This window comes from Melanotaenia boesemani, chromosome 19 (genome assembly GCF_017639745.1).
Source record: "Melanotaenia boesemani isolate fMelBoe1 chromosome 19, fMelBoe1.pri, whole genome shotgun sequence".
NCBI lineage: Eukaryota > Metazoa > Chordata > Actinopteri > Atheriniformes > Melanotaeniidae > Melanotaenia > Melanotaenia boesemani.
Window position 1 is genome coordinate 31441570 of NC_055700.1, and position 20942 is coordinate 31462511.

At 43.3% G+C, this 20942-nt stretch overlaps 2 protein-coding genes across 2 annotated transcripts; both read right to left on the reverse strand.

Annotated features, from left to right (window-relative positions):
* Nucleotides 1–657: 657 nt before the first annotated feature.
* LOC121629817 lies at nucleotides 658–13020 on the reverse strand. Its single transcript, XM_041969613.1, has 5 exons — nucleotides 12706–13020; nucleotides 12469–12618; nucleotides 12116–12208; nucleotides 11752–12027; nucleotides 658–837 (listed from the first exon to the last, which is right to left on the reverse strand). Exons 1-5 carry the CDS (start codon nucleotides 13018–13020, stop codon nucleotides 658–660), a joined length of 1014 nt encoding a protein of 337 aa, XP_041825547.1.
* Nucleotides 13021–15913: 2893 nt separating this feature from the next.
* On the reverse strand, nucleotides 15914–19937 carry tdgf1 (teratocarcinoma-derived growth factor 1). The gene is made up of 7 exons (XM_041969435.1): nucleotides 19902–19937; nucleotides 19426–19830; nucleotides 19292–19347; nucleotides 18802–19017; nucleotides 18272–18386; nucleotides 17601–17710; nucleotides 15914–16450 (listed from the first exon to the last, which is right to left on the reverse strand). Exons 2-7 carry the CDS (start codon nucleotides 19446–19448, stop codon nucleotides 16347–16349), a joined length of 624 nt encoding a protein of 207 aa, XP_041825369.1. The 5' UTR covers nucleotides 19449–19830; nucleotides 19902–19937; the 3' UTR covers nucleotides 15914–16346.
* Nucleotides 19938–20942: the final 1005 nt, after the last annotated feature.

Below are 20942 nucleotides of genomic sequence, written 5' to 3' on the forward strand. Positions count from 1 at the left end.
ATCCAACACACCAACAGTTTGCGCCTCATCCAATCATTTGAGCTTCAGAGTATTCTCTTTTTGCATGGTTTTCCTGTATACCTGCACAAAAACACAACAAACAAAGCTGGGTATGTCCAGTGTTCAGGATTGGTGACTTAGAGTTCACAGCTCTAATTTGCAGTATGCAAAAAGAGACATTTTCAGTGACCCTAGATCTAGATCTAGTTGGTGAAAAGAAATAAAAAACTGGCAGGGATGAGTAGCTTTCTGAGGAGGAAGACCATGTGGAGTATCAAGAGGCATCTGATGAGTGTGTGTGTGTGTGTGGGGGGGGGGGGGGGGGGGGGGGGGGTTAGTATTAGTCAAGTTGCTACCCCTGAAGAGCAGCTGTTTGAGACCTAATGTCGAGTACTTATTCTAATTCTAACATAATGGTCACATGTTTTTAGCGTTGTGGTGGCCATCAAGTAGAAAGTGTAAATGAGGTTGAACACTAATGAAAATTTGATGTTGGGGGTGAAAATCAATCTGATGTATAAATTCATATCACACATTCTGCTACAATACCATTTGATTCAGTCACTTTCATTATCAAAGTACAAATATTTTCTGAATATAATTGTATCATTGGATCAGTGAAATCGGATCGTTGCAGATCAATGAATTGTTAGACTCCTACTCTTCGTGTGAGACGTGGTCTATGGCGGCCCGGATCTGAGTGTTTGCTGACCTTGCCAGAGCGCTGCTCCTCATGCGCTGCGCCTCCTCCTCCATCTGCTCGCCATGCTGAACGATCCTCTGCTCCCAGAAGGACTTCAGCTTCTGTTTGTCATGGATCCGAGCCACGTTCATCACCTGGCAGCAGGAGCAAACCCAACACGAACCTGAAATCTCCAGTAAACCCTCCAGAAGCTTTGCTCTGCTTTGGTTACTTACTTCAACCTTTCTGTGTTTACTGTTTCTCTTTTCGTTGATTCACCCTTCTCTCTTGGTACTACTGGTACTACTACTGTAATCTGTCTTTCTGTTTCTATTCTCCTTTCTTCTCTCTTCTTTTAACTCCTCCTCTCTCCACCTCTCTTTTATAATATTTCTATCTAATGTTCCCTCCCCTCTGATCCTCATCTTTCTTCCTTTCTTTACTTTGCTTCTCTTCACCTTCTTTCTTTCCTTATTTCTCTCTGTGATTTTCTTTTCCATTTCATTGCTGCTGCTGACCTGTAACAGCTGATCATGGTAACTGTGATCAGGAGTAATATAAAGACCATGCTGATTCACATTGTTCTTCATCAGGCTCCGTTCTAGAATGCGCCGCTAGGTGGCAGCAGCAATTGTAGTAGCTCTGTTTTTAACTTGTGATTATTGAATTTCCCTTTGGGATTAATAAAGTATTTTTCATTTCATTTTCATTTCATTCATCAGTAGGTTTCTGATCATTGTTGTGGTGAAAGGTGAACCTTCATGTGAGACTCAGGTTTCTGGAAGAGTGAAACAAGTTGTCCTCCAATATTTAACACTACTCATCACTTCAAGTCAAGATATCTAATAGGAGTAAATAACTATCGGGGGGGGGGGGCTAAAGTATGAGTCATATCTACGACATTAGTCTTTTACTCCTGAGAATGTGTTAGATAATGTAGCTTTGGAAAAATAAAAGTTGGTCACATATACACTCACTGGCCATTTTATTGGGTCCAGCGAGCAGCAGGTGTCTGGACCAGAATGTCTGGTTGATGTCAGATCAGAGGAGAATGGGCAGACTGGTTGGAGATGATGGAAAAGAAACATGAAGTCAGATTGTTCCAACCAAGGTCTGCAGAACAGCACCTCTGAACACACAACACGTCCAGCCTGGAAGCAGATGAACTACAGCAGCAGAAGACACACCGGGTGCCTCCTGCCAGCTAAGAACAGGAAACTGAGGCTACAATTCACACACACTCACCAACACTGGACAATAGAAGATGGAGAAACGTTGCTGGTCTGATGAGTCTCCATTTCAGCTCCACATTCAGATGCTCGGCTCAGAATCTGCTGGAAACATCATGAAAACATGGATCCATCCTGCCTTGGATCAACAGCAATTGTGTGCTGCTATCATGTTAAAATGGAGCAAAATCTCAGAGGAATGTTTGCAACATCTTGTAGAATTTTCTGTGTTGCACTAGTCCCCGTGTCCATCTGCTGTTAGTCATGGAGCCTTCATCACTTCATAGTGAGATATTGATTTTAATTAAGATTTAAATCAATCTTCCTTTCAACAAAGTTAAAAATTCTTTCTCATCTTTTCCATTTTCCTGTTTTAACTGCTGAGTCATGATTTTGATTCTGAAAAACATGCACAAGTTTATCATTTTCTTTACATATTTTCCTTAAACCATTTTGATGTTGTGGCTCATTACATGACGTCCAACTAAACATATCCACTTAAAACACGTTTTACTGTGAAATAGCCTTATAATGTGAGTGGATACTTCTGCAAGGCATTGTATGTAAATTTGAGAAGACTATTTCAATTAAAATTTCAGCCACATGAAGGTGCCATCCACAGCTGCTGGACTGTGTGGAATGTTATACAGCCAAGTCTTTTCTGTCCATGAGATGAAACCCACTAGTAAACATTGTTCATGTCACACATACTAAGTTTGGATTTTTCTGTTCTCAGACATCTGTCCCAAGTTAAAACACTCACACTAAGACAAAGCACTGCTGTCACATGGCTTAATCAACAGGCTCCAGGATTTTACCCATAGCTTAACTGTCTTTGCACTCCCAGCGTGGCCAGACCAGTGTGTGTGCATTCCCATTTCAGTTCCGTCACTGCAGCTTGTGTGCTGTGATCACTGACCTTGTCGGACCAGTAGTCCTCATGGGAGTCTGAAGTCCAGCCTAATGGGGCAAAACATTATTTCCGTGCTGGGTTGGGTTGTGTTTGGAGTTAAATGTGAAACATTATGATTAATATTAGGTTCAGGCTGTCCACGCTTCTATGAGTGCAGGCGCAGCCCTTTAAGCTGTGGGCCTCACTGGCTCCTAGAACGGCTGAAGAAAAAGCTGTTTTATGGGAGCCGATTGTCCGGTCTCGTACTAATTTTACTTGAGACTGAGGTGGGGCCCACCCAGCAGGTGGGCATGGACTAAAGTTTTCAGTACTGCACGTGCGCAAGGAGAGATTTACCCAATAGTGATTTGCCTTAAAGGGCTGTGCCTATACTCATAGAAGCTAGGGTTACAATACTTAATCAACGTTTAGAAGCGACCCCTCCAGACTTCAGCTCTGTGGGTGGAGCTAGATCACATCAGAAAGGTGGAGGAGGGGCTGTTTGCTTTAATGACTCCCTCCAATGCAGCAGATATCCTAGAAAAAATTTACCTCATTGGAATATGTGTCTGTGAAAATCCCACTAAAACGTTTTTACCAGCTTTCTCTCCATCCTCCCCTCCCCTGGCCTTCAGCTGATGAGCTTGTGGATCATCCATCCATCCATCCATCCATCTTCTGCCACTTGTCTGGAGTCGGGTCACGGGGGCAGCTGCCTAAGTAGGGAAACCCAGACTGCCCTCTCCCCGGCCACATTTACCAGCTCATCCGGAGGGATCCCGAGGCATTCCCAGGCCAGCCGAGAGATGTAGTCCGTCCAACGTGTCCTGGGTCTTCCACCGGGGCCTCTTTCCGGGGGGATGTGCTCGAACACCTCACCAGGGAGGTGTCCAGGAGGCATCCTGACCAGATGCCCGAGCCACCTCATCTGGCTCCTCTCGATGTGGAGGAGCAGCGGCTCTACTCTGAGCCCCTCCCGGATCACCGAGCTTCTCACCCTATCTCTAAGGGCGAGCCCGGCCAACCTGCGGAGACTCCAGTCCTCACTAAAACCAGGGGTCTCATTTATCAAGCTTGCATAAGACAAAAAACTGGTGTACGCCAAATAGAGTAAGCTCCATGGCAACTCTGACCCAGGTGTACGCACAAAATCTGGGAAAACGGGAAACTGCAACACCAACGGTCCAGAATAAAAGCAAGGAAATGATGTGAGATGTGAGACATTTCTGCATAATCCACTATTACCTTTCAAACCAAATGTTAGATATTAAAGCTGTTTGCAGAAACGAATAAAAATGCACATTCCATATTAATTCTCCTAAGAGCTCATGCTCAGGGAAAAATTTCAGGAAAAAGGTTTAAAACTTTATTTCTCTTTTATTTATTTATTTTTAGCTTTTTTCTTTCTGTTTTTATTTAATTTCTTTTACTTTTTAATGCATTTGTTACTGCTTCCTACTCCCCGCTGTGATGCTGTTAATATTTTATGTAAAGCACTTTGAACTGTCTTTTACATGAAATGTGCAAATAAACATACAAATAAACTTGCCTTGTTAGTCTTCTGGCAATTTATTCTGGAAAATTCTCACTTCCACCCATGCCTTACTCCTGCTGTCATGACTCAGCTGTTTATTAATAACCCATGCATAACCCATGCATCAGTAAGTCTGCAAGCTAATCTTCACAAAAAAATAAATAAATAAATGAAAAGAAAAAAAACAAAAACAAAAACCAAATGTTGCTTGAGAGCTTCTTTGAAAAGTGAGAAAAGTCAATCCCAAGACATCAGAAGGGTCACACAGTACCAGCAAAAAATATATATTTATAGAGCTTCCTGCTTCCTTATACAGGCGCTTGCTGCTGCTCTTTGCATTTATTTTTATGCAGATTTTTTCCCCCTTTTTTATTTACAAACCCACCCACAGCAGTTTTTGATTACCTATAAATTGCTGGGACTAAAGCATTTATATTAGAAACTGCAACATCTTTCATAGCTCTTTCATCTGCAGCGCTCCATGTGCACGGCCTACACACAGCTGAAGCCTGTATGTAGCACTCAGCTAAAGCTAAGTAGCTTGGAAAGGTGCTAATGCTAGGCTAACGAGCAGCAAGATGCCTTCCATCTCCACAGACAACTACCAAGACGTATTTAGGAAGATAACAGCGATGGAGGCGAAAGTTTGTTGCCTTGAAGTCAATGTTGAAGTAAATGGACAGTGTGGAAATGAAACAACCTTGTCATTGATTCAAAGCAGTAGAGATGAGCAAACACCTGGTCCTGGTGGAGGTTTTCCTTCCTGCTTCTATTCCTGATGGAGTTTTTCCACCTTATTCTAGTCCTGAGGGATGTTTTACTTCCTGGTCCTGGTCCTGATGAAGGTTTTCCCTCCTGGATCTCATCCCGATGGAGGTTTTCCCTCCTTGTTTTGATCCTGATGGAGGATTTCCCTCTGTGTTCTGATCTTGATGGCAGTTTTTACTTCCTTGTTCTGAACCTGATATAGTTGTTCCCAGCTGGTTCTTGTCCTGATAGACATTTTTGTTCCTGGTTCTGATGGAGATTTACCCTCCTGGTTCTGGTCCTGCTGGTGGTTTTTCCTCTTGGCCATGGTCCTGGTGGACATTTCCTTCCAGGTTTCGGTCCTCATGGAGGTTTTCCGTACTTGTTCTGGTCCTGATAAAGGTTTTCGTTCCTGGTCCTGGTTCTGATGGAGGATTGCCCACCTGGTTCTTGTCCTGATTGATGTTTTCCTTTCTAGTACTGGTCCTGATGGCAGTTTTCCCTCCTTGTTTTGGTCTTGATGGTGGTTTTCCCTCCTTGTTCTCATCCTGATGGAGGTTTTCTTCCTTTTTCTGGTCCTGGTACTACTTTTCCCAAGTTTTTCTGGTCCTGATGGAGGACTTCCCTATTGGTGCTAATCCTGATGGTGTCATGTTTGCTGCTCTTCTGCAGCGCTGCAATCAAGCTCCACCTGCTCCCCACCCTACTTAAACACACTCCAGTCTCTGCTTCCCTGCCAGATGGTCATTTAACCTTGTTGAGTTCTTGAGTTTTTCTTGTATTTGCAGACCTCCTGTTTTCGAGCCGGTCACATCCCTGGATTTTGCTCTTGCCCTGCCCACGATGGATTGTTTCCCTGCTGAAAGCCTGCCTGGATATTTAACTCTGCCTTTGACTGACTTCGGATTTACGCTTCCTGGATATTGGACGCTGTTGTGGACAGACTATGTATTATCGCTCCCCTGATAAGTAGTCTCTATGATCTACCTTGTTTGCCCATGATCACGTCTTTGCATTGTGGACTCATACACTGGTGTTCTGGAGTTTTTACTGATACCGGCGCTACCTTCCCTTGGACTGTTACCAGTTTTCCTGAACAACGTTCCTGCCTGTTCCTGAAATAAATTATTTCTTCTTCTAACACATTTCTATGTGAGGCTGAACTTCCGGGTCTCCAGGAGTGAATTATTACAGATAGAGGTGTTCCCTCCATGTTTTTGACCTGATGGAGGTTTTCCTTCCTGGTCGTGTTAATGATGGAGAATTTCCTTCTTTTAGTCCTGATTGAGGTTCTCCTTCTTGTTTCTGGTCTTGATGGAGGTTTTATCTCCTGGCTCTGGTCCTGATTGAGGTTTTCCCTCCCAGTTTTGCTCCTGATGGCAGTGTTCCCTCCTTGTTTTGGACTTGATGGAGGTTTTCCCTACTTTTTCTCGTCCTGATTGAGGTTTTCTGTCCTTGTTCTGGTTCTGATGGAGGTTTTCCTTCCTGGTCCAGAATGGCTTTTTCCCTCCTGTTTTGTTCCTGAAAGAGGTTTTCCTTCCCAGTCCTTGTTCTGATGGGGGTTTTCCCTCCTTGTTCTGGTCCTAATGGAGGGTTTCACTCCTGGCCCTGGTCCTGTTGGAGGTTTTCTCTCCCAGTTTTGCTCCTAGTGGCAGTCGTCCCCCCTGATTTTGGTCCTGATAGAGGTTTTGCCTCCTTGGTCTGATCCTGTTGGCGGTGTTCCTTCCAGGTTTTGATACTGATGGAGTTGTTCCCTCCATGTTTTCGACCTCATGGAGGTTTCCCTCCTGGTTCTGGTCCTGATGGAGATTTTTCCCTTCTTCTTTTCCTGATGGAGGTTTTCCCTTCTTGTTCTGCTCCTGAAGGAGGTGTTCCCGCCATGTTTTTACCTGATAGAGATTTTTCCCTACAGGTTTTGGTGCTGAGAGAGGCTTTCCTTCCTAGCCCTGGTCCGGAATGGCTTTTTTCCTCCCATTTTGTTCCTGAAAGAGGTTTTCCTTTCCAGTCCTTGTTCTGATGGAGGTTTTCCCCTCCTTGTTCTGGTCCTAATGGAGGTTTTATTTCCTGGTCTTTGTCCTGATTGAGGTTTTCCCTACTGCTTCTGTTACCGATGGAGTTGTTCCCTCCATGTTTTGGATGTGATGGAGGTTTTCCCTCCTTGTTCTGGTCCTGATAGAGGTTTTCGTCAGCTAGGAGTTTATAAACTGGACTGACGTGGATCATATGATGGATTTGTCTTAATTTTCTAGAAATGGATTAGAATGAACTGGATAGAATTAAACTGTCTCTGTAAAGACGTTTTCAGATGACCTACAAATAAAGCTGAATAAAATTGAATTATTCTTTGGAATCCAACAAAAATCTAATGTACAGAAGAGTCCCACTTGTTCCAGTTTGTCCAGTTTCTCCCTGTCCAGTTTCTCCACAATCCCAGTAGATGATACGTAAGTGACTGCAGGGCTGGTGTATCATCCATGTTTTCCCCCGTATGCTGGTGGCCCATCACACCATGCTGGGGTTAGTTCATCTGTCGGCTGTGTCAGGGAGAAGCCTGAAGATGTCAGCAGAGGCTGCTAAATGCTGCCCGAGTAACACATCGTCTTTTAACGGTGTAACCCACCAACCACATGCAGAAAACATGATTATTTTACTCTGTTATAAACATCATGTCCAGAATGTCCCTGCACGTATGAAGCAGCTGTTTGAGGAAAGAGATACGAAGCACACACACATTTTCCTCATCACATGTATCGCTTCAGTTTACCTGCTGTCACTCAACACCAAAACGTAAAAAAATTTACAGAGATGTTGTTGGACAGGTTGGCTCGACAGACAGACTGCTACAGAGAGGCCAGGACTCAGTTCACTCAGGCAAATTTTATCTGTAAGACCCCGTTCCTCTCCAGCTCTGATTTTCCACAAAACCAATACCCCAAAAAGTTGGGATGCCAGATAAAAAGAAATTAAAAACAGAATCCCATCATCCATCTTTTATTCCAGTAGAAGATCACCAACGTCGCAGAGGATGAAACTGAGATGTTTCACCATGTGATGGAAAACATGAGCTGATAGTGAATCTGATGCAGCAACATGTCTGGAAAAAGTTGGAACAGGAGCAACAAAAGGCTGGAAATGTACCTGGTACAAATCAGAAACACCTGGAGGAGCATTGGACAACTAATCAGGTTACCTGGCAACAGGTCAGTAACATGACTGATATAAAAGGAGCATTTCAGAGAGGCAGAGTTTCTCAGATGAACATAAAGAACTCAGGTGGAACTCAGAGATCACCAGCCTTGTCCCACCATACAGAGATTCCTCCTGATTCTCTGGATCTTCAGGGGCCGGTTGTTCAAACATAATCCTAGCGGATTTGAGTTATCGGATAGGGACAAATCTTAAAAATGCGTTGTTCAAAACAGGAATCCGGATTCCGAAATCCACTTGGATCACCTAATCCAATCCTGGTTTTTATCCGGATAAAACCCTCAGTTTGGGTTGTCCAAAACTTTTGAGTAGAACCCGAATAACTTTGATACAAAACAACAGGATTATCCTGATCCCAACAGAGGGCAGGATTACAAGGCAGATTTCAGGAAGAAACTGCAGTACAACCTAACAGCTGATCAAATAATAGAACTCTTTATTGGGTAAATATGCTCATATTTGTATGATATGATGGTATGATGATATTTGAATTCTGAGAAAAAAAGTCAGAATTCTGACTTCCATCAATCCCTCCATTTTCTTCCGCATATCCGGAATCGGGTCGCAGGGGCAGCTGCCTAAGTAGGAAAACCCAGACTTCCCTCTCCCCGGCCACATTCACCAGCTCATCCGGAGCGATCCCGAGGCGTTCCCAGGCCCGCCAAGAGAGGAAGTCTGTCCAGAGTGTCCTGGGTCTTCCCCGGGGCCTCTTTCCGGTGGGACGTGCCCGGAACACCTCACCAGGGAGGCGTCCAGGAGGCATCCTAAACAGATGCCTGAGCCACCTCATCTGACTCCTCTCGATGTGGAGGAGCAGCGACTCTACTCTGAGCCCCTCCCGGATCACCAAGCTTCTCACCCTATCTCTAAGGGCGAGCCCGGCCACCATGCAGAGAAAACTCATTTCGGCCGCTTGTATTCGCGATCTTGTTCTTTTGGTCACTCCCCACAGCTCGTGACCATAGGTGAGGGTAGGAACGTAGATCGACCGGTGAATCGAGAGCTTTGCCTTTTGGCTCAGCTCCTTCTTCACCACGACAGACCGATGCAGAGTCTGCATCACTGCAGACGCCGCACCGATCCACCTGTCGATCACCCGCTCCATCCTTCCCTTACACGTGAACAAGACCCTGAGATACGTGAACTCCTCCACTTGGGGCAGGACACTATTGCAGACCTGGAGAGAGCACTCCACTCAAATCACCCCTATGATGATGACAAAGCAAGGACCAGGGTTTCCCTTGCCCGGACTTGGGTCACTGGGGCCCCCCTCTAAAGCCAGGCCTGGAGGTGGGGCACGGAGGCGAGCACTTGGTGGCCGGGCCTTTGCCCATGAGGCCCAGTCAGGCTCAGCCCAAAAGGGTGACATGGGCCTCCCCTCCCGTGGGCTCACCACCTGCAGGAGGTGCCATAGGGGTTGGGTGCAGAGTGAGCTGGGCGGCTGCCAGAGGCGGGGACCCTGGGGGTCTGATCCTCGGCTGCAGAAGCTAGCTCTAGGGACGTGGAATGTCACCTCTCTGGCGGGAAAGGAGCCTGAGCTGGTACACGAGGTTGAGCGGTTCCGGCTAGATATAGTTGGACTCACCTCGACGCACGGCTTGGGCTCTGGAACCACTGTCCTTGAGAGGGGCTGGGCTGGAATTTTGACTTTAATCTCAGAATTCTGACTTTTTTCTCAGAATTCTGTTTTTTTTTTCTTCAGTGGCCCTAATACTCTTCCATAGCATGCAAACCATCTCTTCTACCTGCTGTTCTTCACATGGCCGGCAGCGAACACTGATCTACATGCTGGAAATTTGGATTACGTGATCCTGAAAAACAGGATTTTGGATCCAATCCTGTTTTGCTTTGAATAACTGGGATAAAAGTAAGCTGGATTAAGTGAACCGCCGTCCTGAAAAAATGGATTACGAAATCCAGATAGCTTTTATCCAGATTAAATTTTTTGAACGACTGGCCCCTGATGATGTCCTACACCGTAGATGGTGGATCTTCAAAATCTGAAGAACAGTTTTTTTTAAACTAATTGTAGATACATAAAATATGTCCTGATGTGTCTTTATTTATGTTTAACACAGCAACCCAACTTGTCTAGGATGGTGGTTTGTAAACAGGATTGTATTCTAAACTTTTAGAGGGTCATCAGGGTTGTAGAAGTAAAAAACTGAGGAAAGCTCTAACATTTGGAAGAATAAAAAATAAAATAAAAAAAATTATCTTGAAATGTATGAGAACAGTAGAAACAGAAAAAATGGCAAGATAAAGTTATACAAAAAATCTAGAAAATATCAAATTAAATAATGATTAAAAATGTAGAAAAGAAAAATAAAGTCTCTGTGGTGACAAGAGGATATGAAGATGCAAATGAGTTTAATTGAACATCTGCACTGAAAAAAAAAGTTCTTTGAATTTACTTGATTTTAATGTGTACATCGGTCCCACACAATTAAAATAAGTCAGACCAACATAATTTTGCCCTTTTTAAATTAATAATTTCTTGTTAAGCCAACTCATTTCAATCATGTTACATTTTTTAACAGAATCATGTTGATTTAATGTATTAAATGTTCAAAATGTAAACCTAGTTATTGTGTTATGTTAATATGATTTCATCATCTCCAGGAAACCCAATTCTTAACTGTAATCCAAACTTGATTTTAAATGCAATTATAAAAAAAAAATATTGGGTAACTTTATAGGATTTCCATTATGTCCTATGAATTCAAAAAGACTTGTTGAAGCTCCCTATCAAAATTGCATTTCTAAACCAGTGATTTCATGTCAAGGTGTGCTGATGTTAAATGTTAAAACTGTCTGGCATTCACACAAAGACACAGGTGTCACCAAACAACACTGTATTCAGAATATGCTCTTGCCAATAACTGACACATTGTACAGTTGTACCCAGCATCAAATACAGGTATGGGGACATAATGACATACTACCCATAACAAGTGTCAAGGTTCAACAGGGATTGTAAAACAAGTTTTTAAGGGTAACAGACATAGATACAATTCTCTGTGAATCATCACAGAAACAACTTTTCCAAAAGTAGGATTTACCAAATCCTAGTCTATAGAAACATAGACTACACATGTATCTTCAGAGTATATCAGGAACATGAAGATGTATATATTTTAACAGAGTGCAAACAAAATATTTTTATATTGTTATGCCTGGTGCTCTGACCTTTCAACTGTTTCAACAGTGGATTGTAAAACAAGAAATGTTTAAAGGTAACAGATATAGATACAATTCTCTGTGAATCATCACAGTAAGCACCTTTTCCAAACATAGGATTTACCAAATCCTAGTCTATAGAAACAGACTAAACATCAGAGTATATCAAGAACATGAAGATAAATCCTACATATACTCTAACATGGTACAAACAAAATATTTCTGTTACTTCTGGTGCTCTGACCTTTCAGTGAAGAAGTCTGTTTTTCAAGGCAAGTGCCTTGCTAGAAAGTTTATCTCCATTGAGTTCCATTATAATTTTTTGGATTACCTCAAAGGTGTAGCGGAGGTTTGGAGGATAGCTCAGGTTGAGCGCATACATGAGGCCAAATAGCATGGCCACAGCCAATGCCACATTGTCCAGATCCTGCAACACCTTGATACCTTCAAGGACAATTCCAATGTCCTCTGCCTCAGCACTTGAAGCTTCTTTCTGGATATATATCCCTACTGTAGTGTCTTCAATGGCGTCATTCAGTGACTCTTCATCCATGCCCTGTACCAAAATACAGGGGTGGACAAGGCAAGTGAGGCAAGAAAAGTAACAGTTGATAGCCATGACTCACATACACATGTATACATACCACATATTCCTGGAGCAGGTTTTCTGGATCTTCACCCATGTAGATGCAGACTCCTTTAATAATGCACTCACGGCTGGCATCTACATCGTCGCTCTAAAAATGATTTTTTTTTTTATTGTCATCTGAATTCAGCCCTTCCAGTACTCATAATACTACACAATTATAGGTAAAATGTAAATCAATCAAAAATTCTCAAATTTAAGGCTCACATTAGCAGAACAAGATTACTTACTTTTCACAAATTCAATAAATTATTCTTAAACTAAAAAAAAAAAGAAAAGAAAAAAAACTGACTGAAGTCCAAATAGCATTGTCAAAATTAGTTGTGACCAGCACAAATATTTACCACTTACCATTTTTACAATTACTGCTTTGAGCCTTTGTCCTACTTGACCTCCTCTTTTTTGAAACAGCCTTGAAAGGTTCTCCGAGTAGATGTCCAGCTGAGACATAAACTTGGACTGTAGTGGGACGGTGGTGATTCTTTTGAATTCAGCGTTGATCTGTGAAAATATACAAAAGAAATTAGGTTAAACTAGTCAGGAAAGAAGCCATAAAAACCTTAGACAGAAACTTGACTTAAGCCTTACCTCAATGACATCAAAGAGAGCAGGCCACCTTGCCATAAAATCTTCTACCATCGGTACATCACGGACAACCTCGTGTCTTCGGAGGGCAAAGGTCTTTTCCATCTTGAGTTTCACTATCTCTCGATTGTTCTTCTTCTTTATCTCTGAAAGCAGAGATTTCTGCATGGCCTCCAGGCTTTCCTCAGTTTCTGCTGATGGGTATGTTGGGCAGAAATTCACTTCTGCTCTTTTAGCCTTTTTGACACCAAAAGCTGCACTGCGCTTCCCTGCAGGTTTATTCTTTAGAGAGTTCACCATCACCTCTGGGCAACCCATTGCTGGTATGTGCATGGAAACCGACAACTATGTCCAAAATGTGGATGTTTTAGCTTATAGTGCCGTAAAAGCTCAGACCTACTTGTTACAGTTTCTATGCACCCCTTCCACCTCCACATGAATGTCACCACCTAAACCTGTAACACACATTAAGATGACAGTTAACCACATTTGCAGTCTTTAGCATGTGATAGCATGAATACATCTGTAACTCAAATAAAAAAGTCACAATAAGCTTATGAAGCAACAGCAGAAGGCAATATAACAGCACTTACCATTACAGATCTCTGTGAATAAGCACATAAAATGAGGGACCTATAGAGAAAAACATTATAAAAATAGAACTGAGCTTAACATGGATGCACTTAATTGAAACACATAATAAACAGATCAGTATAATGAATCCTGCTTAGTACAGTTGAGTGCTGTAAATCTTTTAAACAGTAACTCACAAGCTGTCTTAAATTGCCCACTTAGTTTTCTATACAAATGCCTCTGCAGACATGCTAATCTCTGAGTGAACCTCCAATGACTAGAAAAGCACTCGGATAGAATTTTTGCTATTTATACCAATCTAGTCAAGTGTTACTCTTATTTTCCTGGACATTCTGAGAAAATTTCATCAAAATCCGTCCATAACTTTTTGAGTTATGTTGCTAACTAACGCGCGCGCGCGCGCACGCACACACACACACTCACACACCCCCTTACGATTGCATAACCTCCGCTGGTGGAGGTAATAACGGTCTCTTTTTAAGTAGTATATTTTGGCACCGTTATCAGCGATAGCGTCGTGTGTTGTGACAAAATACCATCACATATTCACTGGTTAAATCTAGACAAGCTAGCAAACGGTTTTGTTGCCGTTAGCAAGCAAATTAGCAAGCTAAAATGCCTGGATGATACGTTAACACTAACGCAGCGACAGGCTGTTGCATCACACGCCGTTCAAACATTGCAGCGCTGAAGAAATGTCGCGCATTTCATTGTCAACATGAATAAACTTACCGTTTCTCTAATGGGATCTTGGGATAGAGCCACTGGAGACCGCTGAATGTTCCCGCTCGACAAACAATTTCTGCTGCTGCTGCTGAAGTGAAGTTTGTTTTGGGCGCAGTTTTTGAATGCACTCCATTTCCGGTTATGACAAAACTTGATTACGTTAATTGATTCGTTCAATTGGATCACTTTCAATCAACACAAAAGAAACTAGAACGTTTAACAATCTCTACAAACACATGGGGTGTACTTGTTTGAATAATGTTCAAAGAGGAAATATGATTTTTTTGTGTTGCATATACTAGCATCATTCTTGTAAATTCAAAGACCCTGTGTTCCCAGTTTTTTCAGTGTGGTCTCCTGCAGCTTCTCCTGTGTTCAGCTGCTTAAACCCCGTCCAACCCCTCCACCCTCTGCTCTGCTTTGACAGACGCTAACATCTGTGTCCTCCAGACTACCACACAGAAAGGAAAAGATCTGAGGTGGAAACAAGCTAAAGACAAATCCTATTTCCTGCTTTGCAGGAACGTTTTCAGTGAGCGGCTTAAAATGAGGTGTTTCCTGGACCTGGCTGGATGAGATTCCACTGTGGGATCAACCCACGTAAACCCGCCCTGCTTATCTACTCTGTCTTGCTCCTTGTCTTCTCTCAGGTTAAATTACTGCTGAACAAAAGCAGCTCACTGAGCAGGACAGCAAGGGGCTGCAGAGGGAAGAAGCTGGCTTTAACCAGCAGGACCAGTAATCTGCTGCATTCGTCAACTGGGGTCAGAAGACAGAGAATGCAGGGACCTGAGATGCCTGCAGGAAGCCTGTTTACACTACTCCCCAAGTTGAACTGCAGAGATTAAACAGTGAAACAACAGATTCTCTTGACTTTCCGAGTTAAAATGTAGGATACAGCAGCTCTTCCCTGATTCCCTGAGGAATGACGTGTTCCTGCCGTCAGATTTAGCTTCAGCTCACATCAGATGGAAAAATGTCTCATCGGACATGTTGTTTATCTTCTGCTGGCCTGATGGGGTCTTCATATTCATGCCGTCCCAGCTTCCTGGTGATCAGGACCTCCAAAAGTCTGAATCGCGTCCAGTGTTTGATTCTCGTTAAAGCTTCTGCTTCAGTAGTTTCGGGTCATTTGAGGTCAATAAATTTAGATTTAAAAATCTGGCAACTTTTCCATTTCTATCAGTTGGAAAGGAGCATGTCAGCAGCAAGAAAAATAATAAAACACTATTAATCTGAAAGCTGAAGGAAGATACCTGATATCTATAATTATAGACCAGATCAGTATTGATACCTGATATAGATCTATAAGTACAGACCAGCAGCGGATCAGTTAAAGCCATCAGTGTCTGAACGGGTCTGCAGCTTTCATTCAGGATGTCCAGGCAGTTGGTGACCGCCACCTGGTTCACAGATCATTGATCGGGGCTTTGATCAATATTTCCTCCTTGTTCAAATCTGCTTTAGGATTTTACATCTTTTAAACATCTTTCTGATGTTCTGCAGAACACTGAGTGGAAAATGTGGCTGGTTTCAGCCTGGCCCAGTTCCACATGCCGAAGCTTCCATGTAGTAGCTTCATTAACCCAGTATCTCCCATTAAACATGTCTCCATGGTTACATATTCATCATTCCACTCTTCCACAGATAAGTGAGAATGATCCAGTAACAATGGTTTATTTTCCTCCCACGCTGACACACTGCAGAGCAACAGCTGATGTGTTTGTTTTAGATAAGAGAGCAGCAGATAATCAAGGCTCATCAATAACAGCAGCAGAGACAACAGCCCTTCTGAAAACAGCTCCAGATTACAGAGCCAGACTTAGCAGAGCACACATTCCTGTCCATACAGAGCAGATCTGTCCATAAAATCACTACCAATGAAGACACATGATGAACAGCTGACTTTATTTATCAGCTTCAGTTGTGCAAACACACTGAAGTTAAAACATCTTCACAGAGAAAAAAAGAAAAAAGTCTGCAAACATTTAAAGATCCTGAAAAAAAAAAACATTTTCCATAAAAATCTTATTTACAGAACATTCCCAACACACACAGATGGCTTCACCAAACACAGATGTGCTGATTAAAATAAATATCGTGATCAGTTCTGTTTAATCCAACAATCGCTGGCTGAACAGCTTCCAGGCCTCAACCGGACCTACAAACGTCTGCTCCACCCCTAAATCCTGCTGGGAAACACTCATCACCCGCTCCAACAGTGGACTGTAAACCTCTCATGTGTCCCGCAGACCCACGGTTGGCCCGAACGCCGATGGTCGATGATGAGGAGGAACATGTGCTGCTGAAGCTGGGCTCCGATATCAGAGGAAGAAGAGCAGCAGAAGCAGCAGGAACAGGAAGCAGCCAGCGGGAATCATCCCTCCGGCCGATGAACGATACCAGCGCACTTCCACATCTGAGTCATCTGCAGGGTGAAAGAAGACACATTCATTACTCCACGCAAACCTTCATCCATCATTGCTACCATCATATCATGTCTGTATTATTAAGAACATTTTGAGGTAATATTTTGGTAGGTTTTAAAGGCATTCATGTAGGACTTGTTTTTGCTGTAATGTAACTTCTCCTTCCCAGAACTTCTCATCATCACTGACTTATCAAAGGAAAGCTGTCGGTGCTGGTGTGTGCTGAAACTTCAGATCAGGTTGGAGAAACATGCTGGTTTCCATTAGAAAACACGCTGGTTTCCATTAGAAAACACGCTAGTTTCCAGCAGGAAACGCGCTGGTTTCCATTAGAAAACGCGCTGGTTTCCATTAGAAAATGTGCTGGTTTCCAATAGAAAACGCGCTGGTTTCCATTAGAAAACACGCTGGTTTCCAATAGAAAACGCGCTGGTTTCCAGCAGGAAACGCGCTGGTTTCCATTAGAAAATGTGCTGGTTTCCAATAGAAAACGCGCTGGTTTCCATTAGAAAACACGCTGGTTTCCAATAGAAAACGCGCTGGTTTCCAGCAGGAAACGCGCTGGTTTCCATTAGAAAATGTGCTGGTTTCCAATAGAAAACGCGCTGGTTTCCATTAGAAAACACGCTGGTTTCCAATAGAAAACGCGCTGGTTTCCAGCAGGAAACGCGCTGGTTTCCATTAGAAAATGTGCTGGTTTCCAATAGAAAACGCGCTGGTTTCCATTAGAAAACGCGCTGGTTTCCAGCAGGAAGAACTATTGATGTAGCCACAGGATTTAATGTGGCTGGATGAGCTTTTTGAAGTGATAATGTATGGTCTAAAATGGTTTAAAGCTGAAACCAGATCTTCCTGAGAGCAGCACAGACGGCTGTCCTTTGTATTTGCTAATGGGGTGAATGTGTTGCATTTGGGGATGAAAGCCTTGAATTGTAAATGAGAAGGTGGGGCATGAAGCTGCTCCAGCCTGTTTACATCTGAGCTGCTTGCATTGTTTGAAGATGGAAAGTGTGAATGGCGGTTGTTCAAGCAACTGCCAGGCATCTCCTCCACACCTTGGTGGAGACTAAACTCCTGAGCTGGGAGAAGGATGTGGGTGGAAAACAGCTGATTTTCACCACAGAAGACAGGGAAGGGAAGGAGTCTTACCGCAGTCTTTCTGGAAGACGTGAGGGAAGCAGTGCAGCATCCCGTAACCACAGCGACAGTAGGAGCAGCCTTTCTGAACCCACTCGCCATGAGGGATAAAATCACAGTTTCTGCAGAAAAACAAGCACAACGGTGTAAAAGGCTGCCACTCGGTTAAAAACAAATTTGATTCCAGCTCTTTATCACTTTATACTTAATGTCAGCACATCTGCTACAGACAACAGTCAATACTGACTTAACTCAACCCTTTAGATCAGGGATGTCCAGAGTCAGTCCAGGAGGACCGCTGTCCTGCTGGGACGCTGTCCTGGACATCCCTGATCTAAACCATGGCCGTAACTTTAGAAAAGACACTTATAGCAAATAAAGAGGAGCTCCACAATAACAAGGCTCATATTATGGAGACACCTGGGGACCCTAGAAAGTGTGCTTCCAGTGTGAAAAACATGTTTGTGTCCATGGCTGAGTAGAAAGTGTTTCCCTGCTGCAACACACCTGATGGAAATGAGAAGCTTCTGCACCAGCCTGTTAGTGAGCCGCTGGTTTGAGTCTGGTGTGTTGCAGCAGGGAAACACTGCAACCTGCAGGATAGTAGAGGGTTAGGACCGGTGCTGCTTTCAGGGTTAATGCTGAGCTTGTTCCAGGGAGCTGCAGGTCTCTGTCCGGTTTACCTGAGTCGGGTGTCGTACTCGCAGCTCCTCCCGGTGAAGAAGCGAGGGCATGCGCAGAAGCTGCCCAGGATGCAGGTCCCTCCATTCTTACAGCAGCTACGACTCTGCTCTGCACCTTCAACAAGAAACAATGCAGTTTTTCTCATGGTATGTGAAATGTGGCTCTACAGTCTTCTCATGAATCCTTTTAAAACTCTTGTTTCTTTCTAAGATGATCATGTGATATGGGCTGAGGCAGATGAGAGCTCTGCAACCAGCTGCCTCTCCTCATGTTCGTATATCTGAGACGTAAATCACAGTCTCCAGCTGGCAGCACATTCCAGCCTCCGTCTCACATCAGTAAACAATGAGAACAAACATCTGAAAATAACAGAAAAACACTAAAGCTGAGAAAGAACCCGAAGCAGCCAGAACCTTCTGTTCTGAGTGGAAGGTTCCAGGCCATCTGGAAAAAAGTCCAAACTTTCTCCATGTGTTTTAGGTAAACTGCTGACCCCCTCCCTGCCTCCATCTGGGTGGTGTGAACTTACTGTTGGTGAGGCCGATGAAGGGCAGGACGGCGCTGGCGTGGCGGTGTTTACGCTCCCCGCTGTTTGAGGAGCTCACCTGGGTAAACTGACCCAGGAAGTCCTGGGAAGGTGGTGGTGATTCCACCACATGAGGAGATGAAGAAGGAGAAGCAGAGGAGGAAGAGAGTGATGAGGAGGGGGGCTGGCTGCTAATGCGCTCCTTCTCTTCACAATTATCTACAGAAAGAAAGCCAAAGGGCCAGATTTAGAAGAAAGTTGTGGATTAATTACACAGAAAACTTCTGTTGATTCAAAACAAAGTTATTGTATTAACATTTAGATTATTTCAGTTTCTACTATGAATAAATGACAGTAAACTAATATGAAATAGTTACGTTTTCTCACAGATTAAAACCCAGACCTATGTGTCACGCGGATCGAGCAGAACACCAGAAAAAGTCTGAGTTCAGCTGTGAACCGGATCAGAAATGTTTGGTTGTGACGGACTGACCTGAGGCGGGAGGGGAACTGGCAGTCTGGAGCCAAATAACAGCCCAGAGGACCATCCTGAAACCAGAGCAGATCCCCCAGTTAGCCAGAAAATAAACTAGCAGACAGAAAGCTTATTCTTATTCCAGGACTCACCTGAACATCTGCGTCCCAGCCATCTTTCTGCACGGAGGGATTCAATTCTAAATAAAATTCTCAAATTCTTCCCAAAAGTTTCCTCACAGTCTAGAATAAAAAACTCCTAGTTCAGATGATTCCAGACCTCCAGAGTTTTGCCTCGAGGAAGTCTAGAAGTCTAAAAAAGTCAGAAAAAATAAAATTCAGGAGCTCCTGCTCAGAGTTTGTCCACCTTCTTCTTCTACGTTTTAAAAAACCTGGAAACATCCAGCCTGAACTTTACTGGAGAGAATCCTCCAAGTCCGGAGAGTCCTGGTCCGCAGCGCTGCGTCCTCTGCTGCGTCTCCTCTGCGCTTCAGGTGGGTCTCCTTCACGGGGCGGGGCCAAATTAGACCACGCCTCCTCTCGATCGTTCCCCCGTTTCTGTGACGTGACGCAATCAGTCTGTCTGCAATCAACAACCATGAAAACGTCGAAGGAGAGGAAATATTTACCTCTTTTCCTTTCAGAGACTCCATCCATCCATCATCCATCCATCCGGCAGCGTGGCTCAGCAAGGTAGAGCGGTTGTCTTGTAACCTGAGGGTTGCCGGTTTGATCCTCAGCGAAGTCGAGTTATGTCGAGGTGTCCCTGAGCAAAACGCCAAACCCCAAATTGCCTTGCATGGCAGCTTCCACCATCTGTGTGTGAATGGGTGAATATGATATGTGATGTAAAACACTTTGGGTATCATTCCAGGTACAGTAAAGCTCTTTATAAATACGGTCCATCTCTATCCAGAAAACAGAAGCATTTCTTTCTTTTTGATAAAGAAACATGTTTTATTTTTTATTATTTCCTTCAGCGAATTAGTAAAGACTTTATTTTATTTTCAGATTTTTAATGAACTAACTTTCTTTAAATGTGAAAGCTGTGTAACTTCTGTAAATTTGGCATTTACAAGGTTTTATAAAAGATTTATAAAATAAGCAGACATGAGTTCAAATAGAAAAACATTTAGAAGTTTTTCTTTTCTCCTCTTGCATCTCCTTTGGTTTTTAAGAAGCACGTCTGCTTTAATTACTGCTTGAAAATTTGCTGGTGGAACAAATGCAAACACCAGATTTGAACCTTTTTATCATGGTTGTGTTCACAGCAACAGGACGTTAACTGGAACTTGCTGCCATAGAGCAGCAGAATATAATTGTCTATAACTCTTCTTAACAAACGGATATTCTCAGAGACCCTGGATGAATGAAGCTTTGCTCATCAGAGGGTTCTTTGCACCTGTCTGCACATTTTCTGGCTGTTAGTGTAGGAGTTGGTGCAGTGTAACTGTTTTGATGTGGTTTTATGTTGGTTTAACTAATTTTATTCGTGTGCAATGGTCCTGACTGTCTCTCCTGAAAACCAGCAGAACAACCTTCCACCAGAAATCAGGACATTTTGAAGAGTTGGGGAAGAAGATTCCCAACCCTGGGAATCACTGGTTCATCATGTCAACAATGATCACAGAGTGCTTCACAAAAAATACAAGAAAATATAAAACTGAGAT

Excerpts from the sequence above, each read along its gene's own strand:
- LOC121629817 (XM_041969613.1), bottom strand. The coding sequence starts at position 13,020 with ATGGGTTGCCCAGAGGTGATGGTGAACTCTCTAAAGAATAAACCTGCA. Across the intron at positions 12,619-12,705 it reads CTCTCTTTGATGTCATTGAG|ATCAACGCTGAATTCAAAAG; the intron begins GTAAGGCTTAAG and ends ATATTTTCACAG. Across the intron at positions 12,209-12,468 it reads AAGCAGTAATTGTAAAAATG|AGCGACGATGTAGATGCCAG; the intron begins GTAAGTGGTAAA and ends AATCATTTTTAG.
- tdgf1 (XM_041969435.1), bottom strand. The coding sequence starts at position 19,448 with ATGGCTGGGACGCAGATGTTCAG. Across the intron at positions 19,018-19,291 it reads CAGTTCCCCTCCCGCCTCAG|ATAATTGTGAAGAGAAGGAG; the intron begins GTCAGTCCGTCA and ends TTCTTTCTGTAG. Across the intron at positions 18,387-18,801 it reads CTTCATCGGCCTCACCAACA|GTGCAGAGCAGAGTCGTAGC; the intron begins GTAAGTTCACAC and ends TTCTTGTTGAAG.